The following is a 25,888-nucleotide window of genomic DNA, read 5'->3' on the forward strand; positions in this document are numbered from 1 at the left end:
CTTTTGGAAGTTTTATTTTAAAAATACCCTGCTCCTGCAAGGACATTTTGGGGACAGTCTCAGTCAGTCCCTTCTGTGGTCTCCCTCTGCCACAGTATAGTTGTGGCTTTTTGTCTTTCAGTACAGGCTTTACAGCTTTCGGTGTAAGGGAGATATTCCAAAATTATGCTGTTGGCGGAGTGAAAACTACCCTAAGATACCCTAAGGTACCCTAAGATAGTTGGTCACCTCAGTGATGCAGGTCTACTCCTGACCTTTATTCCGGCAACAATGCTGCAAATATCTTAAAAGAGGAGACTTCCTATCTGACAACAGCATAATCAGCACCAAAGCCAGTAACTAACACACACTGTATGTTTATGGTTCACAAGGCATCACATTGTTAATGAGCAGATAAAACAAGAAGAAAGGGCTGTTCTTTGTTTACATCACTCTCCTCATAAGCAACAGATGTCCTGATAGACTAGACTGCATTAGCTTTGTTGGTTGAGAACCTCCCGCTGGCCCTGGATGAGAACCAAGCATCCATACTGATTTTGTTACAATTGTCAGCTACTTTTGTTACTACAAACCATGAACTGTTGCTGACTCATCTGCAGTCCCGTGGGCACAGAGGAAATAATGTATGGAGTCATGCAGTGACTCCATGTATTGTTTTCCTCCGAAGACGACTACTGCTTGCTCACCCAAGAGTGCTTTCTTGTGGGGTGCCATACTGTTTCCTGACATCATCCTTCCTGGTGACTGGGTACATGAAGAAATGACCACCAGACTCACATTCCTCTGATTTCTCTCAATAACACTGAACGATTTATGCGTGTTTTGCCAGGATCAAGATTTAGGTGAAGACGACCCATCCAACACCCAGTCCAGCACACTGGCAGTGAGTCATGATTAGTTCCCAGAGCCACAGAAAGACCACACAGGCTCTCTCCAGAGGGGCAAACATGCTGGAATTCTGTGGTATCGTGCTGCGGTCCTGCTGGATTTCCATGTTTTGGGCTATCCAGAAAAAGCCAATGGCCAAACAACCTTCTTGTGTGATGTCAAAGGCTCTCACGGTTTGATGCATAGGCTGAAGTATAGATTACCTTTATATTCTTCTACAGAATTTCATCTTTAGAGCACTTCAAAACTTCAGCTGATGAAAGATGCTGAAATGCCATTACTGAACACGGTTTTATACAGGGAACATCATTGCTCTGTGTTTTGTCACCCACTTTGACCCCCAGATTCCTTTCGGCCATAGCTTACGGTACTGCTCTTATCCACTAGTCTTACTTAACCTCGGGCCGATACATGACAGAGGACAGATTTCCTGAGGTGCTTTACTCAAAGTACACTCCTCTGGTTAGCTCCTGAAAAGCTGGCAGGTGCCCTCTGTAAAATCTCCAATTGCATGAATTCCATTTCCCTTATTTTATCACAGTTTAGATTTGTCAGCTTTCATGCTGCAGGGCCAATCTGGTCTGGGTTGTGTTTTTCCTGAAATGTGCTAGAGGAGGAAAGAAAATGGGGAAGAAAGCTATAGTTGAGGTAGGGAATAATTGTGGAGAGTTTAAATAGCATTTGCACACTGATCCTAATTACTGCTCCCATTTTTACAATCCCTGGCAAGCACAGTTTTATAAACTGAAAAAACAAAGCTCGTGTATTTATTTGTTCTCGCACAGGGCTTTTTGTCATGACAGTTTATAAATGCCTACCTTGATGTGTCATCAAGACTTCCTCCCTTAAAACATTTTTCTCAGCCTCTTTGGTCATGGAAGCCGCGGGTGTCATACTCAGCGTGGCTTTGAAAGGGAGCATGTACTCCTCAGACGTTCAAAATCAAGCATTCATTACGGCATATGCCATTGAGAATGACTTGTTTTTATATTCTGCTCAGTGAACCAAGATTATCTACTTCACTGAGAAGAACTATGTAGGAGACCATCTCCTTTGTTTATTCTGTTTTCAGACAGACAAAAGGCAAGTTTGATGAATGACACATGGATGCCTTGAAAAGTTGTTAACTAGAACCATTCTATGGTTTCCCACTCCAGAGCTTCACCCTGTCCCTGATAACATGGCAATCCCCCACACTTCCAAAGGGAAACCGCCTTACATCTTACCCAAAAATGCTCTTCCCCCTTAAAATACAGTGGCAAGGCTAATTTTCTTGTCAGTGCAAGTTACAGCTTGTTGGTCCAGCTCACTTTTGCAGTGGGAAGTAATGTAATGCTCCCTTTTGATTTCTCCTGGCCAGCAATCACTTCATTTCTGAAGCAGAGTGCTGCATGAGTCTGCTCTATAAAGCCCTGTCTCTTGAGCACTGTAGATGTCCTCGAGGCATAAGTCTGATAGTAGTCCAGGTAACTGTGAACATCACCTGAGTGAGGCACAGGATAATAATAAAGATGGCAGCAGTGTCTATACTTCAGCACATTATTCTCTTTTGTTTTCGGTTTTTATATTTAAAAAACCAGTCAGTGTGCTCCAGCTTAAAAATAATGATAAATAAATCATTGATTTGAATCTCCTCAAGAATTTTTGAGCCTTACTTTTAATAAGATCTCAGGAAAAGACCTGTTAGTATTCTCAAGTTACTACCACACAGCAGCTGAGCTAGCTGTCTACAGCAGGGTCCTTTCCATCACATGTACACTTGAAGTTTTGGGTTGGCAATACTAATAGCACACCCTTGAACTGTGTCTCCATTCTTCAATGTGACACTAAAAGTGGACTGGGCTGCTCTGGAGCATTTTGTCAGCTCACAGTGATTGAAAGATCCTCCCCAAGGCTCTTTTCTCCTTAATATCATGCAGAATTTCTGCCTTCTCTTTCAAAAGAAAATTCCTTGTTTAACTTCTCTAGGGTCACTGTATACTGGTGCAGAAAACAGGTGCAAGACACGTCTCTCTTCCATGTTAAATTTCTGTACATTTCAATTCTCCATAAATGATTCACATCATTTCTGGATCAAATCACCTGGTTTTAACTACTGACAGGATTAAATTAACAAGGAAAAAGGGAATATAAAATGAAACACATTGTAATGAGGGTGTGACACACAGAAGTTCTGCTAACAGACCGAACTCTGTTCCCCTTTTCAGAAAGGTACCTATACACTCCCCTAACTTACAGCAGGCCAATAGTGAACAGATAAATTCAACAGGCTGAGCAATGCAGTTGAAGTTAACTACACCTCTGCCCTCAGTGATTGACAGCCTGTGTCTCCTGGATCCAGTCACCTGCCAAGTTCAGAGGACACAGGTGTGAAACTACTGTTTTCTACAGAAATTTCTATTTCAAAGAGTCGACTCTGCGAAAGGACTGTCACACTATGCAGACAACATACAACATCAACAACCAAGTTAAGCGCAAACCAGTACATTTCTGTCCTTTGCAAATCAAATACAGACTTGGCACATCCACACTGTGCGTTAAAGCAAACATAAAAACACCCAAGTTACTGAGGATCTTGCCAGTCCTGGAACTGAAGCAGCATCCTGAGAAAGTTGTCTGCTCACAAGTTAATACAACTTTCTTATTTAGAGAGGTAAACTATGTCTGCATGGCATTATACCATACAATACAGACAAATCACAGTTAGTGCTCACTACTGCAAGGGTCTTTGCACCCAGGTCCATCCTACTCCATCCTGTGCAATAAGCTTTTCTTCTTCATCACCCTCATCGCTTTTGATACCCAGACCACAACAGAAAATTCTGGGTAACATCAGCAATACAGGGGCCTGAATATACATGATCTGCTTGTGCTCAGCCTTCCTGTACTTCAGTAGACATGCATATTATGAACTAAGAGTTTCTGAACAGATTCAGCTTAGGTTCCCAAATTAATCTGATTATTACACTAAGCACAAGGTCCTTTTCTCAAGTATTTACTTCTTCACTTGCCTCTAGCAAATACCAGTAAGTAACAGCAAATAAAAGGCTGAAAAAGGCTGCCACAGTAATACCTAAGTACTACTTTTAGAGAAAAGGTTAATCTTTGTGTGAGTATGTTGAAGTGACTACATTGGAAGTGACTACACTGAAATCTAGAGTTCTATTCCCTCATTTTGGATACTACTTCTGGTTTCAGCATCACTTAAAAGCACAGAGATACAGTGCTGCTTACTGTTTTGTCTGGTCATATTTATTCATGCTAATATTTAAATCTTTTAAGCTTCATAAATTAAACTGGAGCAGTGATGAGGGTGGAGGAACAGACGCCTATTATTTTGTTGGCTTTCAGTGCAAAGTGACATGGGTCTCAGGCACCTTTGTATCCTGTCAGCTATTAAGATATTTATTCATCAATTAAATATTTTAGCAATCATGTCCTCTGCTTCACCTTACTTACACGATTTGCCATCCTTTCATTTCTTCCACAAAAGACATATTACATGTCTGCAAAATTACTTAGACTGGAGATCCATTTGCAAGTCATAATCTCATTTCAATGAGTAGCACATTATGGTCAGCAAACTAAATGTTGGGCATACTTTTATGCATATGTTCAAATCATTTGAACAAATGTATATGGTATATAGATATGCAAAACAGCCAGAGTTAACAGATGTTGCCCTCTAATCTTTAAAGCCTCATCCTTTACTTTGGAGTTGCAGATATAAGTTTTCAAGATCTCAAGTAAAACATACGCTTCTGAATACAATTCTATAAATGGTAGCAATTTGTTTAAGGGCTTGCCATACTTTTCATAAAGAAAGACTCACAGAAAATGTTTTCTGAAATAGAAGCTTTGATGGATAGGACCCAGGAGTTTAAATCAGTATATAACCTTGCAACAAAGTGCTCTTGGTGCAAGTTTTATACCTCCAGATCTTACTTCCCAGTCAGATTCCACAAAGCCTAAATTCAGAGTCACAAGAATTCACTTTGTATCCCAGATACAACGGTAAATAATCTGTGAGGGGAAAAGGACAACATGGAAAGCAGTTCAGTACTATTACAGCTATATGGAAATCCTTTGTGGGAGGGATTGGTTGGATAGGCATGCCACCATGACTCGCTTCTCTGTAACAGTATTAAGTGGCATGACCAGTATAAGGAAAAGGCTAGCTTACAATTCAAATTAAATTAGTAGGTCTGCTTTGTACAAGTAATTTCATCCTCGAATGCCATATATTCCAATTCCCCACCTAAGACAAGGGGAAAAGAGCAAAGAATAGTGAGGAATGCAACACCACTAAACAAAGAACCTCCTCTTCACATCCTACATTCCTCACAGCTCTAACAGAGGATCGCCAGCAGCATTTTCCTGCACTTTAACTGCATGATGCTACTTAGGAACAATCTGAACAGGCAAGGTAGAGTTATCATTATCTCTTTTGTGTGTGTTACTTTTTCTTTTAAAATAATCTGTGCATCTTAATGCCCCAAATTTGGAAGCGGAGCATTCCTGAATAACAATTGGCTGGTACACCATTTCAGCTCATATGCAGAAGTTTCCTTCTCTGATGGCCTGGAAGAAGTAATGGAAAGCATTAGATTGTGAGATGGTCAAAAGAATAAAGCAATGTGGATAATGCTAATATTCAGTGAAATTACTTACCTTTGCCTGTAAAGTTAAATTCTTGTTTGAAATTTACTGCTTTTCAGTCTGGAAATAATTTCTTCCTCAGCTTAGAGAAAATAGTGGTACTTTTGGGCTCAGGCTGAGACAAGAGACCATTAAGTGTGCCAGAAAGGTGTCTTTTAGGGGAGGTGACAACGGAGCAGAGCATTTCAGGATCACAACTTCAGATGCAAGCACATATATTTCACCTTAAGTGATTAAGTTCATTTTTTAATTTAATTTTTAAGTACCCTTAGATCTTCCTAACCTTTCTGAGACACTGTGAGGATAAATACATCAAAAGCCTAAGGCAAAAAGGTACTGTCACATTGGGAGTTAAACCCCAGACAGGCAGGATTTAAGAGACACACTCAGTATTTCTTCACTAGTCATTGCAAAATGGAAGTTCAGAATTATTGGGGGGGGTGGGGGGAGGGAAGCTGTATGCCTTTCTCTGGATGAAAATGTTGAAGTTACTAATTATCTACATGAAGCAGAGGATTCTGACTGTAAGTAATTACTTATGAAAAGTGACGGTAATTTGTCTAACTCACCTACTCTCACCTGGTCCTCTCCACATTCAACTATGCACTCTCTGAACCTCTTTCATGTAGGCTGGCTTTTCAGGATCAGTAATTTTAAATAGCTTAAAATCTACTCATGGCTTAACAATGGAAGAAATGAGTGGACTTTAAACCTATATTTTCTTCATGAGGGAGCAATGGCTTGCGTTAATTTTCTTGTCAGCAATCAAGTAGAATCATTTTCCCAGTTTCTTCCTCAAATCTGTATTGAATACCATGTCTGTTCTTTCATTTATGAATCTTCTGAAAGCACAGGCAAATAATCATAACACAAAAGTTCTGAAAGTGAGACTCATTAGTCGTTGATGTTCAGATTTTTACTACTCATAAGTTTTTTTGAAAAATACACAGATCAAACACAGAGCTACATAATTTCCCTTTCTACAAGCACAAGAGTCTTCCATAATCCCAGCAAATGTAATACAGAAAGGAAGAAAGGTAAGAAATTTAAAAAATAAATGAGAAGTGGGGAGTGAAGACAAGAAGTTAGAAAGACACGGCCTTGAATAATGAGGCAATGCGGACAAGGTTAATATTCTGTGAAATTACTTACCTTTATCTGTAAAGGTAAATTCTAGTCTGAAGTTTACTGGCTTTCAGTCTGGGAATAATTTCTTTATGCTTCCTCAGCTTAGAGAAAACAGTGGTACTTCTGGTAATGCTAAGAAAGTAGGCTTAGAGAGTTTTAAATATCAGAGAGGAAACAAGTCACCAAAGCATGCCTTACACTGGAAATAGAAATTTTATTCTTTCCTCCTTCCTGCTCTAGCTCATAGAAAACAGTGCAGACTGGGTACAGAAGAATCATGCCAAAGAACATACGAGGACTAATTTTATGAGATCAGTTTTGGAGTCACAAATTTTAAGGCAAAGTAACTTTATTTAGCTATCTGTCTTTGAAAGATTAATCCACTCACTACATGAACTTCAAATGAACTACATAAATCTGAGCCAGGTCTATGTTAAAAAAAAAATAGAAAGAAGGGGAGAAGTATGAGATCCTGCAGGCATTTTGCTCAGACAGGCTTAGTGTTTCTTAAAATATGGTATGCCTGATTATGCTCATAAGGTCTGGAAAATGGGAATGCGAAAGTCTTTACTTACACAATAATATAATATTACATGATTATTTTAGAAGCATTTCACCAGTGTAGGCTAGCTATCCACATTCAAAATAGTTACTTTTTGGATCCATGAGATGATGTACAGTTTCTTGTGGAAAAAGAAGATGAGTGTCCATGCTTCTCATAGATAAAATGCTAGCAAAAGTGCTAATTGCAAAGCATATTTTTAATTGAAACATACAACATAATTATACTGGAACGTTAACATACAACACCTTTACAGGCAAACACTATTATACAAAAGGCAACTAAAGAGTTCTATATTGGAGCCATGTCCCTAAAGCTAATATGCAATCTAATTAACTCACAATGACTCTTCTTTCAATCTGGTTTAACTGCTTATTGAGAAGCAGTAAGAAAGAAGAATCTTTTATGCAGCATTTTAAGCAATGTATAAGAAAGAAGGAGAAAGAGGATACTAAAGTGAACAAGTTAGAACCAGTCAAAAGGTGCAACAACTTTTTAGAGAAAACATGCTTGCTAAAAAATGTGTGTCTCTTCCCTCCAGAAAAAAGACACTTCCATAGTAGCAGAGGAAATGTTAAGAACCATTTTTACACTCAAAGTAAAATTTCTTCAGTTCCAATGTCACCAAATGCAATTGCAATGTGTAAGCAAAACTTACTTTTAGTCAATAGCAAAATAACTTATTTTCCTTTTATTTTTCCCATTCCCTCCTCAGAAGTAGGCATATAGTTCTGATAAAACTATATACTTCATTGTGGAGGAGAGTAGCTGGCAAGCGTGTAAACTATGTGAATAACATTCGGATTGCAAACCACATTTACGGCACGTGGCTGATGCAAGAATGATTATTCCATGTCTCAGTTCACTAAGAGCATACTGACTACCTAAACACACAACATTTCCTGTACCCCTAATAGCTTCCACAGTTTAGTAAACACATTTCACATATTACAGTAAAAGATTTCAAATCGAAACTTTTCTTCCACAGAGCATCCTGCATTTATACATCCTAGAATGTTATGGAAGAAAAGGGAGGAATACCGTAGGCATTTTCTGGCAATTGTACTGGGGTCTGTTACAACACATGGTTTGATTTTTAAGCTATCTACTAAGAGGCAGAACCCCAAGCCTCAACGAGTGTGTATTAGAAAGCATACATTATGCCCTCTATCGAAAATTACGTAATTTGACAGTAAAATGTATAAGTAAGCCCATAATTACCTTAAGTGTCTGCCACACAGTCAACCCTCTGGGCTCACAAGTCAAAATATTGTGCTAGAGCTCCCAGAGAACAGAAGTAAGGAGAAAAGGGAGGGCCAGGATACGACTTTAGGGATAAACACTACCCTGGGCCGCTTCCTCGACCCCGTGATTCAGAATCGTGTGGGACTGACAGCCCTTGCATGTGGAACAGTTTCTACAGCTATGGCTGGGTTATCAGGGCCAGCCTCCCTCTGTGTATGGTAAAAGAGCTTGTGCTGTCAGTTACCTCTGAAACAAAGGAGTGACAAACAAGAGTCATACCATTTTGAAACACGGAATTCCCATGAGTACTACTCACCTGAAAAACAAAGCATCAGCCATTTTTTGGCAATGCATGTGTGGAATAATCCACCCATTCGCATCTTAAAAGTTGCAGTGCAATCTGCTTTTTGTGGACAGCAGAGATCCTGTGGCATCTTTCACAAGAGCAGGAGGTTTGCCACATTATTCTTGGCCAGAGCTTCCTGTCTCCCCCTACTATGTCTCATGGGTCTTAGCTGCCGTCTTCTGCAAAGCTGGCTACATTTCATGGTATTGTAGATAAATAGTTGCAAAAAAGATTTGGAGCATAGAGAATGAAAGGCATTGTGTAATTCTTACAGGCATATCAAATATAAGGTTTGCCCCACATGCAAAGAACAATACTGACACACTGAACACGTTTTTATTAACATCTGCTAGCCCCTTTCACCACCCTCACAGCATCAGATCCACTAACTGAGGCGCTGTTTCAAAAACATTGTATGAAAAAATCTGTGGGACTCACAGCATACAGAGATTCGCTTTGATTTCATATCCAAGCCTATGAATTTTGCAGTAGGTAGAATTTAGCCTTTAATTTGTATTAGGCCTCTTTCCATGCCCATAGAGGAGAACTACGCACATGATTCTTAAGTACTTTAGGCACTGTCCAATAACTGAAATGCAATAGAAAAGGCAATAGCGTTTCATGAAACCCACTCAGTATATGCAAGCTCACCCTCAACAATAAATCAGGGCCAGCCATGCCTGCACTGAGAGATGAATACCAAACTGTGGAATACCAAACACACTTTTGCCCCGTAGTGTGAGGGGTAAATGTTCCTACTGCTTGGGAACTTCTTGAGATATTTTCAGTGGCATCCGCTAGAACATATTCCTGAAGAAACACTACACAAAAGCTGGAGCATTTATAAAAATGATGAAAAAGTGATCAAATCAAGAAGGAGACTGTTGCAATGGATGACTGTGTAAATAACAAGATGGCCTGTAGGCCTGAAATTGCACCTATGTTTTTGGTTCCTGCAAAAAGCATCATCAAGTCCATCACGGGCTGTGGAATGAAACTAAGTATATTGAATGAGTTTCAGTCTGCTATTCTTGCTGAAGTACTCAACAGCAATAGTAACACTACTCTGGAGACCCTAGAGGCAAAAAGGGAACAAACACAGTCTGTAGAAAAGTGAAGAGTGAAAAAGAAGGGAGAACAGACAAGAAGGAGAGCAGCAGTGAGGTACTTCAGCACTAGAGAAAACCACCTCCACCCTTCTCAGCCAAAGGGAGAACTGTGGGGATACCTGACCTGCTGATAGTGGAAAAGACAACAGAAATAAAAGCACACCTCCAGAAACACTCAGTAGGAGAATGGAAAGTATAAAGATAACAAGGACAGAAACATACAGCCTCAGCAGCAGGAATAAGCATACCAAATACCAAATAGAAAAATCAAAGACAATGACAGGTAGAGAGGGTCACAAAAGAGGCAGAATCTAATTTTAATGAGATAAACTGCATTCTTCCATTTTCTCAAAAGGCCTTTGCTTTTGAGAGCACCTGTTATCATGGCAGACAGGGGAAGCTTTTCTACTTTCAAACTAACCTGCCATGGGAAACTGCTTGCAACTGTAAGGTTAATACCACAGCCTGACAGTTGTTTGGGAAATGCTATTTGGAAATAAGTTTGTTAAGCGCTGACTATTTTGAAATTATAAAGAGTGTTGGAAAGACAGAGGTCTGAGCGCCACGGAGAAGAATCCTGAGAGCAATAATATAATTGAATGAGAATTTGAACTCACTGGTAGAAATCCTGCCCTCAACAAACATAATAACGACATTTCCATTGGTTTCAGTAAAGCAAAGATTACAGCCAACAACTGATGAACATAAATTGAAAAACATTCTCCAGTCAGGCTACACAGATGCCTAGTGAAGGAAAGATTTCCTGTAATGCAAAATATTCTAATCACAACATGACAGAAAAAGCAAATATTAAAACTGTTTTAAGTATTTCAAGTGCAGTTTAGAAGAATAATTAGAATCATACAGAAACCTACGGTATTGACATATTAAAATAGTTCAGGACAAAGGATGTGTTGCTTAGAAACTGAATTTATAGGAAAGATCAAACATGCTCGGTGTTTTGCAAAAATCCAAGCATCACTTCTGGCCACATACTGAAGTCAGATAATAGCAATAAGAATTAAACTCATACATATGAAAAAATACTGATGTTAATTAATGCGTTAACAGTAAAACTGATGTGTTATGCACTCATGCTGAAGCCTGCATTTGTCAGAGAAAGGTAAATTAGCAATGCCATTTCATTTCCCTATGCTTTGCTTTTACAGCTGGTAGAAGGTTTGCAAAGTACTTGAAAAACTTGACCCTTCTCCAGCCTCCCCCGCATGAGTCACCCAACCTTTCTTCAGTCATTAGGCTGCACTTCCTGCTGGGGTCCAGCAGTAAAACAAATGAGACACACCAGTTCTGGTTGCAGTGAGGGAGGTAATAAACCAGTGACAGGTATTTTTATGAAATTTAAATTGAATTCCCATATATTATACGTATCGACCAAGTGCCAATCCATGGCACTGTCTTATGCAGGTCTATTTCAAAAGATATTTTGAAGCACTCCAGTTCCTTCCCTGTCCTGAAAGCATGCTTTCCATGTCTGCACACAGGCAAAATAATTTACTGTGGTTTATGTGCTTCAGAAGTACTACCGACAAAAATATTTAATCACTTTACTTGTACATGTATAAACTTAACATGATTTTGATAACATTATTAAGAGTAAATTTAAACCAAAATTTCACAGATAAAGTTCCAGCATTCCACGTCATTATTAAATCCGCCTCAAATATTCTTTGTCAAGTTTGAGTTTTTTAGAAGTCAGCTGCCAGTTTGCCTTTTCTAGTTTGCTCCAATTCGCCTCGATAACTCTCAGTTCCACCATGTCTTTAATACATCCACATTTCTGGAAAAAACCCACTTTCCTCTCCCCAAAGATAAATCCCAAATGAAGTACCCATTGAGAGAAGTGATCATGCTTAGTCAGCCAAATTTAATTACAAATTTACCCTTTCCTGTCCACACACCCTCCTGGTATTTGAGTTCCAAACTTGCCTACTATTACACTAACTGTGCTAAGAGAACTGCTGTCCCCATAAACTCCTTGGGTTCATTCCACAGTGCACACAGGAGACACAACCCCTCTAAACTTCAAGGAGTTCCCACTGCAGTGTAGAAGAGAAAATTCAGAGATTATGGAATAATCATCTCCAAATCGATCAATTTCCCCCTGAAGGCAAAAAACTGAAAGAAAGCAAAAAGTTGAACAGTTCCAGCTTGCCTTCTTGAAGGGAAAGTACCCCCAGGGCATGTTGTAGAATGATCCCCGTATCTTTCTCCTGATGCTTATTAAGAGGTCATAGATCTCAGTTACACTACAGCATTCCCATATGATATCCCCAGCTAAGGACTATGACCTCTTAGTACAAGTACAGGGATATAAAATTAGGCATATTAAGGGTTCCCATTAAGAAAGAGTTTGCCTCAACTATCAGTCATTTTGGAAGAACAGTTGGAATTAATGGTGTATCTGGTGTCCTGCAAAAAACAGAGGAGATTTAGTAAAAGGGACTGCAGGTTCCACTGTTTTCTATAGGTGCAGCACCCTGTGCCAGGGCTAAATTTCTATCTGAACATCACAGTGGATTTCCACAACAGAGTATTCAGTGCAATAAGTGTCTTTCTCAAAAAGCACACGGTATAACACAGAACACCCTGGGTGAATTAAGATGCGCTTTCTCTTTGTCTTAACCCTATTCCCTCTAACTGACAGAGTCACAGTAGGGAAGCAGAAGTGATTTTACAACCATCTCGAGACAGGTTATTACGCCAAGACCAGGCAGCAACTGGAATGTCTTTAAGGACCTTTTTCCTCCAACAGTTCTCTTTTTTCATAAAAAGTGGGGGTTTTTTACACCCTCCAGATGATGCTTGAGAGGATAAACCAAGCCCATATAGGTGGTGTGTTAGTGAACCACCACATCACCCGGAAGCCTTAACACTCTACAGCTGACTGTATAAACATGAATTAAGGTTCTTCTACAACTGCATTAAGCAAAGTGTTAAAGAGCTGTGGGGCATTTTGTTACATTTGGCTTTCAAGCTATGAATTTAACTGCTGAACATACAAGTAATGATAATCTGTTGTACCTCCCATTCCGTTCATTTCTAAATGGTAATTAAAGCAAGCACCAATAATAAAAACAGCAAGTATTTCAAGAAAATTATTTCTGAAGGTGCAGAAAATTCACCACTTAAAAAGACTAATTTGTCATGGCAACAAGACCCATTTTGTAATACACTGACAATATATTATGAATATTCCAGTAAAACAGAAGCATAGAATAAACAACAGGTATTTACAGTAACTGATTCTCTGAAAGAAAGACTGTAGTCAATATGGACTGTAGGTGTATATATGTGCATACATGCAAGACAATCATAATTTTATTTTTAATAGTGTGTCTATTAGAATCATACACATGAATTCCCATTGTACTGGGTAAAGGTCAGGGTAGCTATGACCCTCTATCAGCAGCAGCTTTACAATTCAAAGTCTGTATTACTGAGGACTGTGAAAAGCAAGACAAGCTTGGCCACAGGATCCATATTGATTACAACAGTAATTGGAAGCAGCATAGTTATCATAGGGTAAGTAATGACTATTTTTTCTTCTTCACATATGTGCCAGTGTTGATGATTCCCCCTGCCCCCTCCCTTCTCTCCCCTGCAGGCAACTGTCTTCCTTGGACAATGAGAATTAGGAATTTCAGCTGCATAGATCAAATAGTGATTATAGTACTGCTCTCCCAAAATGGGAATGAGCTCTGGCAGTTACGTCCTCCACACAATGCCTGATAAAGGTCAGTGGATTACCTCATGTCATCACCTGGCAGACCTCAGAAATTGGACCCTCTTCTGAAACAGGCGGGAGATGTCACTCAAGCACTGGGAAAGCAAAGTTAATATGCAATGGGAAAGACACAGTAGCCAAATGGTAACACAGAGAGATACCCTGTGCTGCCCATTTGGAAGTGCTCTGTGAGGAAACAGCTTGACCTTTAGAACACCCAGCAGTGGCTATAAATAAATGAAGCAACAGACTGTCAATGTAATAAAGCAAAGTTCTGGATCTACCTAGCGCAGGTTTTCAACAGAGTGCCAGGGAGACACCTGAACTAAGTCTGAAAGAGCTAGGGAGCTGGGCAAGTCAGTGCCTGGAGACAGGGATGATGACGTAGAGTTAGCTTGGTAACCACAAAATACCAAAGCCATACGAGGAACTATTTATAACATTATTGTGGCCCCTCCCAGAGCCTAATGCTCTTACACTCACCCACAATGGCACGTTAAGTATGCCTAATTGGTGCTTTCACAGTCCTATGTCAAAAAAGCACCACACAGACATGTCCTCCAGTATAGCTTAGGATTATGACCGTAAATCCTACTGCTGAGCATGACTTAGGAAGAAGACACTGAAATAAGGTATATTGTTTACATAAACCTCTGAGTACATGCTGAAAAACAGGCTCTGGCTGACAGGCACATGGGGTCTTTTAACCTGCAAAACAGTGTACTGTTGTCTTCAATATTTGTTCCATACCTTCAATGGAAAAGTGTTTACCTCAGAAACTTTGAGCAGAAGTGATCAAAAGTGTGGTTCAAATGTGTGATGCCCAAGACCCAGGATGACCGGATTCAAGTTCTGGACAGGAGTGGATACATACATACATATATATGTGTGTATATACATCCACAGGAGTGGATACAGCACTTTGGCCAAATTCTGCTGCTGTACTCCATTTGCCCAGTAAGGCATGGGTTAGTGCAACACGAGCCCTAAGAGCACCAAACATGATGCTAGGTTATTGAAATGTAAAAGACAGTTGAGAGACAGTTGTACCAAGAACTAGACCTGGTAACCCCTGCACTGGGGCCACCTATGCCAAACCCCTTTGCCATGTCAATGAAAGAACTACAGTCTCCAGCTGAGAGGTTTCCACTGCAGCCCAGGACTTCCTGGGCCAGCAAGGAGGTGTCTCTGTCCATGGTACCCAACGAGGCAGCAGTTTCCTCAGTGGTGCAGGGACACCGGGTCTGATCCCATATCTTGCCGTTATGTTGGGAGTTCAGGTTCACACAGTGTAAAGTCCTTGGTGGACTCATACAGGAGATAAGCCAACCAAAGCTATCCTTGCCAGTATGTGCTAAAAGAATCATCTGCCTTTTTTAGTGATGGAAAATCAGGTTAGAATAAGAGGAAAATAGGAAGCAAAACTGAGGGGGGGGAAAAAATCAATGAAAGATACACTGGAAGCACTCAAAGCCCCCTGGAAGGCATCACCACTTGCTTCCTCTCCCACCTCCAAAAAGAACAAGAGTTCTGGCATTTACAATTAATGCTTATGAACAGGTTTATTACAGGGGTTCCCCAAGTCAGGAATAACAGTTCCATGATACAGACATCAGCTGCTTTCATTTACAGGAGGTCACTGACAGACAACTCAGGAAGTGCAACAGGCTGCTTTTAAAACACTCAGGAGGTGAAGATCTACTGGTTTTATGACTGATTAACAATCTCTAGAGCAGAGATTAATGGTTTCCAAGCAAAAGGGGGAGGAGTTTATGCCTCCCTGCCCATGTTGGCTGTTCATCATCGATCTACTGTCTCTCAAGGTAAGCATAGGGGTTTTGAAGAACAGCAAGAAGGCTACGCAGCCTACTTTCAGAGCTTTCAGCTCCACCATATACAAGTTCCCTCCATGCCTGAGCAACACTAAGCTACCTACAGATGTATTTATACAGAATTTTGATATGAAAATCTAAGAATGCAATTGTCAAGACCTTCATCTATCCTCCCTAGGAGCATGCAGTTTTGCATATGAAGTTCTCTATGGCAAATTCACCAAACTGCTACCATTTTAGGAGGCCTTGGCCATTCTGGAATGCATATAAATCTTCCATCCAAGTCCACTGACAGGCTTTACATTGTTCTCTGAATTCAAAATTATGATCTTTGGAGACAGAGGCTGTAGTTACCACCCTATTCCCACTTTTCCCCAAATATCAAGGATTTGGAGTTGCACATACAGGTCCTGGACCACGTAATTCTGGAAGGAAGTGAGTCCACATCTTGCAAACTCAAAGAAGCGCGTTGAACTACCATGTGCGTTGGCTGGGATGGGAAATTGGAGGAGGGTCTGCTTTCCACGGTCTCAGTCAAACAGAATGTCATTTCATGGAAAAGAAGTCAGAAGTTTGTGGTCCAAAGCAAATGGAAAAGTAGAAGCATGTCTCAGTAGTACACCAACTGGGAAGCCCTCTAAGGAAAAAGAGAGGTCTAAGCTCAAGTCCTCAGTCCAAGCACTGTTTGTCTTTCATTCAATAACTGTTTAATGTAAAATCCATATGCAGTCCTTGGTGCAGGAATTCTCAAGAGAAACAGGGTGACTCTCTCAAGTGAAGTAACTGTACTTGGCAAACAGTGCTTGGCAGTGTGCCACTAACTGCAATGAGGTAGATGAATATGCTTTTGGTGCATTGTAGATTTAACTTCTTAGGATCCTTGTCCTCAGAAGCACTTCTATCAAGCTCAGGTTTTTCTCTGTACTGCAGAAATGATCAAGGACCCTTGCCATGTATCTTTTCTCCACACAGTGGAAACTGAAAGAACAACAGCAAGATGTGCAATATATTTGGCCAGTTCTAGGATTCTTTTGCTAGCAGAAAGAGCAATTCTAGCCAGGATATCAAAGCATGACAATGCCAAGTGCTCACAAGATTTATCTTGTAGTCTCACTGTGCACAGCATACATCCTTTGGGACAAAATCCCCTGGAAAGTTTTCAAGTCTTCTAGTGAAGGAGAAGGTCCTGGAATTACCAACTCATTCAGAAAGATGAAAGATTCCTGGGCACTAGGAAGAAGAGAAAAGAGGCAAGAGAAGGAAACCATTACAGTGGAATCTCTATTACCTCCCATTTGGTTAAGTCCATGATCACTCTTGGTGCATGCTGTCTGTGATGCTGTTAGGTAGCACAACCTCTTATTTGCAGACATGCAAGAAGGTGCTTCTCAACCACACAGGAGGATGATATCCATGAAAATTAATTTTTGTCATAATTGGAAACACAGAAATTACTGACTTAGCTAGAAGTTCCCAGCCAAGTCATACTCCAGTGCTGATGGAGAGCAGCACTCTGAACAACTGGTCCCCAATGCATCTGCTGCAATTATTTTCAGATGGCATGCGAGAAGAATCTCTGAGCAGGGGTAGAGAGCAACACTGCATCTACTCACTGGCAGGGGACACAGAGCTGTAGCCAGTAACCTTTTCAACATCAGAAACAACTTAGGGGATAACATGAATGGCTCTCAGCTCTACCTGACACACTTATTCAACCTGTCAAAGCTCTAGCACAAAGCTAGAGCCCAAAGCATAAAACTAAGTCTACTTAATCACCTAAAGGTAAAATAAATATCCCCAGTGGAGAAATACCTCATGTCTTTTACCTCAGAACACCCTTAGCCTTGAAGCTAGGACTGCATATGATTCACTAGCCTGCTTTCAGACAAGTTTTACAGCCTGTGATGCCAATGGGGCTAGTACGGAAGTCATGTAACAAGCACTAGGTCTGCTGACATTCAGGTAGAGGATGGCAGTCTTGTGTACCAGCACATCTATTGCTGTTGAGTTATTCAGTAACTCAGCCAACTAGACTGGCATGTTCACTGCATGTTTGACTGCAAGCAAGGCAGTACCATAGGAAGCTCCTTTTTCTAGTGTTACTGTAGTTATGACTAAGACTTCTGATGCCAAAGAGACCTACAGGATCTTCAAGAGAACCAAGCTTGAGCTGAATGCTTCTGAACAGTCAGCCAGTGGAGAGGCAGTTCTCAAGTATACAGGGGAGACTTCGTAGAGTACGATCCCTGAGGACTGAAAAGTGAAATAAACAGCACAAAGCACTGTGCAGGGAGAAGAGATTATAAATCAGCAGGAAAAGATTAGGGAAAGTGCCTGACTAATTGTGCCCCACCAACAGCATATATGGCAGCATTGCAAAAGGTTAAGTTTATTTTCCTGTCAGCAGAAGAAGGAGAGAAGGTGCAGTTGAGGGGTTATCTATCAGTAGTGCACCACATTTGATCCTGCATGCATGTTCCTACAGTGAGATCCAAACTGACATATACCTGAAGGACATCAGGTTCACAGCCATGCTAATTGAATTCTTTACTTATATACAAAACTTAGAGGATGACAATGTGCCAGTGGCTCACGAGTTATTAAATGGAAATGCTGCAGGAAGGATAGAGTGAGAAAAGCATTAACATCAGAGAGAAACACTATTAAATCCATATTTTTATTGCCAATCTTTTGTAATGACGAGATTAATATAGTTCAGCATCTTATCTGCCCGTGGTTACAAGTATTGCAAAGAATTTTTTTGGAGTTTTTCCCCCATTTATCCATTATCTGTATTCCACAAGCATCACAGGAATTGTCAGCAATTAACATAAATAAATCATCACCTTTTCAGAGAAAGCTTCAGTACAAGAATTTCAGATGATAGCAAAAAATATTATTAAATATCTCACGAAGGGCCTGTTCCATCCCCCATTGAAGTCAATGGGAATCTTTTCATTGACTTCAATGGATATTGGATCAGACCCAAATTGAAAACATCAATAGCGCACACATTAGGATAAAAGAGCAGCTATGCCCTCCTCTAGAAAAAGAACACGACTTCAATTCAAACAACAGATTACAGGAAGGAACCAGTTGGGGAGAACTTTTTTCTTCTCCTTTCAAAAAATCTGCAAGAGAACAGCAATTCAAGATCCTGAGAGCTAAATCTCACAGTGTTATAAGTAACTCTCATCTTCCACTATTGTCTGAATAGGTGGGGGAGACTGACACTTTGAGAGATCGGGACCACTGTTTAATAAAACAGCTCCCTTCTCCCAACTCCTCTCTTTGGTTGAGAGTGTGGAATGAAGATTCAATACAGCAGTTTTACTCCTTCCACTGACATGTCAAAACTTCAGAAGAACAAATCTAACATTTTCAAATGCAAAAACTAGAAGCCCCAGTATCAGTTTGAGAACCTACAGTGGCAAGCTCCATTCTCAAGCATGTTACAAGGTTGGTAGAATGACAGGCAGTCAAGACACTATGACACTCAGCGCTCATGTTTCATACTCAGGGTTTTACAAAGGGTTGTCTCAAGCCATTTTTCACCATCCTGTTTGTTTCATCAGTGTAATTGTTGATTTTACTCAGTATAATGTACAGAAAAAGACCCTACAACTGCATCAACATGCACAGTTCATAAATTCTTGCATTGCAGCTCCCTATGCATCTCACAGAGCACCTCCAAAGCTCAATAAAACCCAGAGAAGCTGCAGCTGGCTCAGCCATCTAAAAAGTCAAGGTCTGGAGGGCTTCAGACTCAAATGTGAACTTCAGAGGCTGACAGCCCCAGCATTTTTACATAACGGACAACTTAGGCAACTCTTCAGTACCTGAGATGAGGGCCAGATTGGAAAGACCATACATCAGGATAGATGATGCACTCTGCCCTCCTCCAGAGAGAACACAGTTGACCCAAACAATACATAATAGAAGAAATTCAATTTTGGTAAACCTCTTGCCTTTCAATGGCAACTTAGTGACAGAAAAATACCTTAGGGTGTCTACTAGTTTCATTGGGACTCCTCCAAAAGGAGACAACCAGAGCAATTATGTAACACCCTGTCACGTCAGAAGACTGTGATGAGAAAGGAGGTGCAACTGCCCCTCCATGGTAATAGTGTTTTGAAAACTTTGAGTCTGAGCATGGCACCCAAAGGGACTGGTGGAAGTCCAAGAGAAATGCAAGAGTCCAGGGAGCTTGCATAAAATGCTAAAAGCATTAATTTTTATCAAATATATATCATGCTTCAGAAGAGAAAGGTAAGCTGTTTGTCTGACAACTGTTTGTCACTGATTAACTAAAAATAATCTAAAAGGATGAGGTTTTTATAAACAATGTATCCTTAGCATTAGGCCATACATGCAGTTTAGGACCCTCACTAACCACCTGTTTAGTATTTTTTTGCTGGAGGAAGAAGAAATCCTCAACTCTGGCCATCCCATCTAGGCCCCTCTCTCAACTTAAGGGTGCATTTTGGTCATTTTATTTAGAAAGAGAGGACAGTTGGCTTTTTGTCAACTTGGTAGTGCAGAAGAATGTGCGGTTTAGGTTTTTATTCACTTCATTAGCTTTCAAACAGTCCGATCTCTGCCCATTCACTATCACAAGTTTCCTTGAAAGAGAAGCAAAGGTATTTTGGGAACTTAATTTCCTTCACGATCCATTTTCATTCTTCCATTCTTTAACATCATACATCTATTCCTGCCTTTACACATGCACCCCAAATTGATTAATCCAGTATACTTTTTCTCACTCTCATTTAGTGACAGAACTCTCAGCAAGAACTGTTCTGTTCAGGGACAGCACCCCAGGACTCTTCTGACTTAATGCTTCCCCCATCTGCTTTTCTTCAGTTTCTCAAACCAACTATGCAAGCACTGTTCAGTACATTCTGCTTGCAGATTTAAACCACTTGGTAGAAGTTGGGGGGGGGGGGGGGAGCAGCAGCAACTAACTAACCAGAAAGGAGAAACAGCCATATCAGACCAAGGTGAAAAAACAGGGAAGAATACACGGGATCTGACACAGTAAAGGGGAAATCCAGAAGAGTGGGGGAGGGGGAATGCTTTCTGGGAGAGGGAAGGAAGAGACAAGCTAAAGCCACTGATTTTTCAACATAGAAAGAGAGCAAAAGAAAGAAGAGAGGTATGAAGAAAAGGAGAGAAAAACATTAAGTTTTTTAAAGTCAAGAAACCATGCCAGAAACCATGAGCAATACAGACAAATACATTCTAGACCTTTGTAGGAACAGTTAGGGAATGGCAGAACCGACTGTATCTGAAGTTACAGAAACATTTTACAAGCAAGAAAAGGCAAAGTGATATATTAATAAAAGTAAATGTTTCTTGCTGTAGCAGATCTACCACAATTTGAAGTTGGGATTATAACCATTTGACAAATTCACATTTGCTTCCGCAACTTTCCTTCTGCTCCTGCCCACTTATTCTTCTTCTGCTCACGTTCTTTTCACACTTTGCCCTCAAGAGCAGTACTGCTACTTGGATTTTATGTGATCCTACCAGGGCTTAGCCTATGGATCTTCTGGAACCAAAAATAACTGAGAAAGCTCTCCAAACATAAGCACATGCACGCTTTCTAAAAGCATTCCCAAAAGGGAAGGATGGCTTTCCTTGTTTACAAAGTCATAATAAAGACAGGTTTTTAATATAACTGCACTGCAAAATAAATACTTTTTACACTGTAGAGGCTAAAAACTAAAGTACTATCTAATAAAAAATAAAAACATCTTTCTGTTGATACCGAAGCTATTTGGACTTAGAGTGCATACCATCAGAAGACCTACTAGAACTAAAGGGCAAAAACTACTTCAGGAGATTTCACATGGTTTCCTAGGTGAGGGGGCTGTCTACAACCATTTCAAAGAGGAACCCAGGTTGGGGTTGGCTACAGGTCCATTCACCCAGCTCTGCCAATTCACTAGTACCTGATCAGCACCCAGTTCTGCTCCTTGACTAAAGCTGAGATTTTATTTCCCCCTCTAACAATTTGCTTCATCCCTCTCAACTTTCAGTTACTGATTACCGTACAATCACTTGTAGTTAAAAGATTAGACTAACACAACATCCAGCCCAGATCTGCAACATGCCATTGTGCAAATTCATTCATTATGTGGCTACACTTAAAGCCTGCTTACAAATACCCTCTGCATTCACAAGTGACTTAGGAAAACGTGTATAAGCAGAGTACGGAAAGCTGTACAGCTAGAAATCTAGAAAATACACACAGCAGCCAGGCACAGACAGCTAACAAACACTTTAAATACAGTGACAATGCAGTAATTATCCATATATCCTTCCATACGAAGGAAATTTATAGTGCCCCATTTACAGTGTAATCCCATCCCAGAATCTGTTTATAAAGGTCTCACCCAAGCATTCAAGTGCAGAAGTAAGGGAAATCAGAAGCAGAGGGTGGGAATCAGAAATAGAACAGTGCATGAAGCCACAAAGTGATAAGTATTGTTTACCTGTCAGTTGACATTGATTAATCTTGTGTTCTGTGATATCACTCAGTGACTCAAACACCTGGAGGCAGCTGTCACAGCTATGCACAGCTTCTTCTTCTAACTCCTCCCCTTCATCCGGCCTTTTCTTACAGTCTAGCACTTCTCCATCTTCTGCCTTGTCTTCTAGTTTACAGTTAGGGTCTGAAAGAAAATCAAGACCATGATGTCAGGCATCTAAGAAGAAAACCTTTAAAAAGAAAAAAAAAAGAATCAAGATAGGTTCTTGTGGTAACCATAAGAAACGTTTGGCACGAGCCTGCAGCACACTTGATTTTTATTGCTAAATAAGCAAAGGAAACTTTCTCCTTAATTTTTTTTTAATCTCAATGAAAGAAGAATTTTCCTTCTAGTCCCACAAATATAGCTCCATTTCTCACTCAAACAATTCTTCCATGCTTCAATGTTAGGTTTGTCAAATTTATCACAGCTTCATTCACATGAAGCTGCTTTGATCATTGTAAGAAAGGATAAACCACCTATGCAATTAGTTTTCAATGAAAAGAAAAATCAAATCAATGAGTGTGCAGGAATTTCTTTTCACTGTTAACTACAGCGTTTCACAGGAAATTACCAGAATTAAGAGACTAACAAATTTGATTTACATAAACATGAAATTAATCTTGATTCTACAACCCACTCCAATACTCCATCACCATACTATTTGACACAAACAAAGCCGTGGAAAGATTATACCCTGGGTCAAAATGCTACACATACTTTGAACTTGTGTATGACTTCAGGCAAACCCAATGAAGTTCCTGTATTTGCCAGACCATGGAAAACTGGAAACTAACTATTGTAAAACACCTAAACAGAGCACAAGGAGAGCCTTGTCTGTTTGATACGTTAACAAGCATTTTGGGGATAGTGGGATAGCTCTAGCCTCAAAGCAGCAATCCTGAGCCCTGCTGAAGCTTCTAAACTGGAAGAAATGTGCGGTCTCAATGCCATCCCCTATGCACAGAGAAGCCACACAGCTCGCTGCACTACCTCAGTTCTGCAGATGACCAGCACAGAGTGAGATAATGCAAAGTCTAGAACTTTTCCTCCTCTAAGGGTGAGCAGAGTAGCTTTAACTACTCCTGACTTTTTGCCCACTTTTCTAAAAGCTTCCTTCAAAAGACAGAAATAAAACAATCTGTCTTCCCTAATAAAGCAAGCTGGCACTTAACTTTGTTTTTCCTTGGGAACCACAGTACAACAAGTGAAATGCAGAAGAAAAATGGTTGTGTACATTCCAGCAAAAGGAATGCAAGTGTTTCGCCACTTTTCCCTTTTCTGCTTTGGCCACCTCATCATTCCTTTCAGATATTTGAGAGCTAAGACTGAAACAAGTCATTGTAGAAAACAAGGACAAACTCACATAATAACAGGAGATTGTGCAAGTACATTTTAAGATGTTATGCTCTTTAGCCAAGTGGGTGACTAACCAGGAGGAGGCTTCTTCTCTACAGCAACACAGAGGTGGTATCTGGGAACCCGCTTTATTTAGCATTGCAATTGATTAGGATCATGCACATCCACTTGAAAGGAGAGAAACTAAAACATGTTAACGCTAAATTTATACTAGAATGGGGAAGTGGTGAGGAGGAGGAGGATGATTCCACTTCACTCTTAAATCCTCTCAGCACCCTACAGTGATGTGCGTACAGCCTTCCCTGTATTTGCCACTGCACACAAAGCGCAGGCGGTTCTTGCTGCCCACAATGAAGGTCAGGGCTCTCATCATCTTTCTGCATCCCTTGGTCCACCCTGCTGCACCCTGCCCTTCAACTGTTCAAACACAGACAGACCCACAAGCAGAAACTGGAAATGGCCCATGTCAGGAAGTCTTCCTCATGCTATGTGGCTCGTGATCAAAACCAAGGAATTTCTTTGACAGGGCTAAAGGGCAGAATTTATTTTCAAGGGAATTATATTACAGAGGGAAAACAGATTAATTTTAAAAATTAAAAAAAAAACAAACCCACATATTCTGAAGGCAAAACTATATTTGCTGTGTAAAAGCCCTGCCTATACACTGAGAGCGATCCTTATATGACAGATGACATTCACAAGATTCTTCTAAGAGTGAAAACTTCACCTTGGGCAGCTACTTCCAAACAGAGGAGTATTCTGCAAATTTACACACCAAAACCGGATGCTAATGAAATAAAAGGACTTTATGGCATTTTAGCCATTGTTGAATGCTCTGAATCTAATAACTCCCATTGCCACTTCATTTTCCAAGATATTTTGCAAGAATAATAAAAGTAGTTAGGAGATTGCCAGGTTATAAGCAGTTCAGAAAAAGAAATAATTGTCTTAACTCCTGCAAACTGACCCCAACATCATTAAACACTTGTTGGAAGGCAGCACGTGCACATTGCATACTATTAGTTGTTCAGCTCAAGCTCCCAGTTTCATCTTATAAAACTGACAGCACTCAGGGAAATGTGGGGACTGGGTCTGAATTTTAACATGAGTATTTAAATGCTACACATAAAGTTTACAGACCTGTTTGTTTTAAAATAAGGGTAGTGTCTGACTCTGCTTTAAGTACAATGCTGAAGGAAAGAAAAGGGAGGGGAGAGAATTCTCAAGTCTTATTATTTAGAGACACTTGCACTTTACAGGAATTCAGCAATACCCACACACGTATGCACAGATGTACCCCTTAGTGCACAAAAGCCTAAAGAATCACTCAATTTAAAGCTTCCTACTTAGAGACCAGTTATTAAAATTAGAATCATTTTAAGGCTAATAAATGTTTTGCTTCTCCTTCTGCATTTGCAGATATAAACTCTACAGGGACAGAAGTCAGTCAAGCTTATTCCCTTCTGCTGCAACTTCAGAATACATGCTCTAGCCAACTGGCACATTTGTTTTTAGGTCAACACTTAAGTGGGACCCTCTGGGACCTAGGTTTGAGCTTAGCCTACGACAGCTTTGTGAAATGAGTTCTGGCAGTCTCAGCCCCTCTCAATGAATGCATTTCCACTGTGATCCACTTCCATGAAGAGATGTCACCACCAAAATAAAAAGATGTTTAAAGAGAGAAAATATCATTTGGATGCGTTGTGAATAGATGGCTTTTCTGTTACAACAACAAATATCTTCCATTAAGAACTGGTCTAACCCTCAACGGTTACTTAAACTGAGGATAAGCTGCCTTATTTGAGCTGCTCTTTTGAAAGAGTAGAATAAAACATATTTTAAAAATGCAGTATGCATTCATCTATACTTTCTCCTGATCCTCCAGTTCAAAGCTCACGCTCGCATACAGACTTCAGAGCAAACGTCATTGACCTCACACATTTTTTCCTCTCCAATATCTGCAACAATCACAGCCACAATTCCTTCAATAAAGATTGTCTTTTTAGTAAGATTACCTTTCCCAACATCTGCAAATGCCACTGTCATTTCCAGAGGCTTCCCTGTCCTATTTCAGAGGCTGCCGTGTGCTAACCGAAATTTTTCAATACCCATCAGCAACAATACACACACCGGCTCCATCTGCAGATATCATTGAAAATTATCTAATATAGAAAGGAGAGTTATATTTTTGGAACAGAAATAAATCCAGCCTATTAGGGTACTTTAAAAAAAAAAAAAAAAAAAGAGAAAGAACAGTTGTCGTCTGTTACGGATGATGTTAAAATTATTTATAAATGAAAATTAAAAGAAGCATGATTTTCTCATTACAATGTTCCCTGGGAGGTGGTTCTCCCCTTCCCTTCTTCCTCTTCCTCATAAGGGATGTTATTGCTGTAACTTGGTCTGATAAAACTGCAACTTTGGGGAAAATGAAAAATTGCATTGGCTTAAAAGTGTTGGAGGCAATAAAGGCATGGACTTC

General features: G+C 40.1%; 1 protein-coding gene across 9 annotated transcripts in view; it reads right to left on the reverse strand.

Annotated features, from left to right (window-relative positions):
* Positions 1–25,888, reverse strand: part of ZNF521 (zinc finger protein 521) — a 237,129-nt gene that overhangs the window by 190,334 nt on the left and 20,907 nt on the right. For all 9 annotated transcript variants that reach the window (XM_075084890.1, XM_075084889.1, XM_075084883.1 and 6 more), the window contains one exon: positions 22,012–22,191. Coding sequence is in view for 6 of the 9 variants with exons in the window: in XM_075084883.1 (XP_074940984.1) it covers positions 22,012–22,191 (180 nt within the window). In the remaining 3 variants the exon portion in view is untranslated. The remainder of the gene's footprint in view (positions 1–22,011; positions 22,192–25,888) is intronic.

Source organism: Phalacrocorax aristotelis, chromosome 2, assembly GCF_949628215.1.
Source record: "Phalacrocorax aristotelis chromosome 2, bGulAri2.1, whole genome shotgun sequence".
Taxonomy (NCBI): domain Eukaryota; kingdom Metazoa; phylum Chordata; class Aves; order Suliformes; family Phalacrocoracidae; genus Phalacrocorax; species Phalacrocorax aristotelis.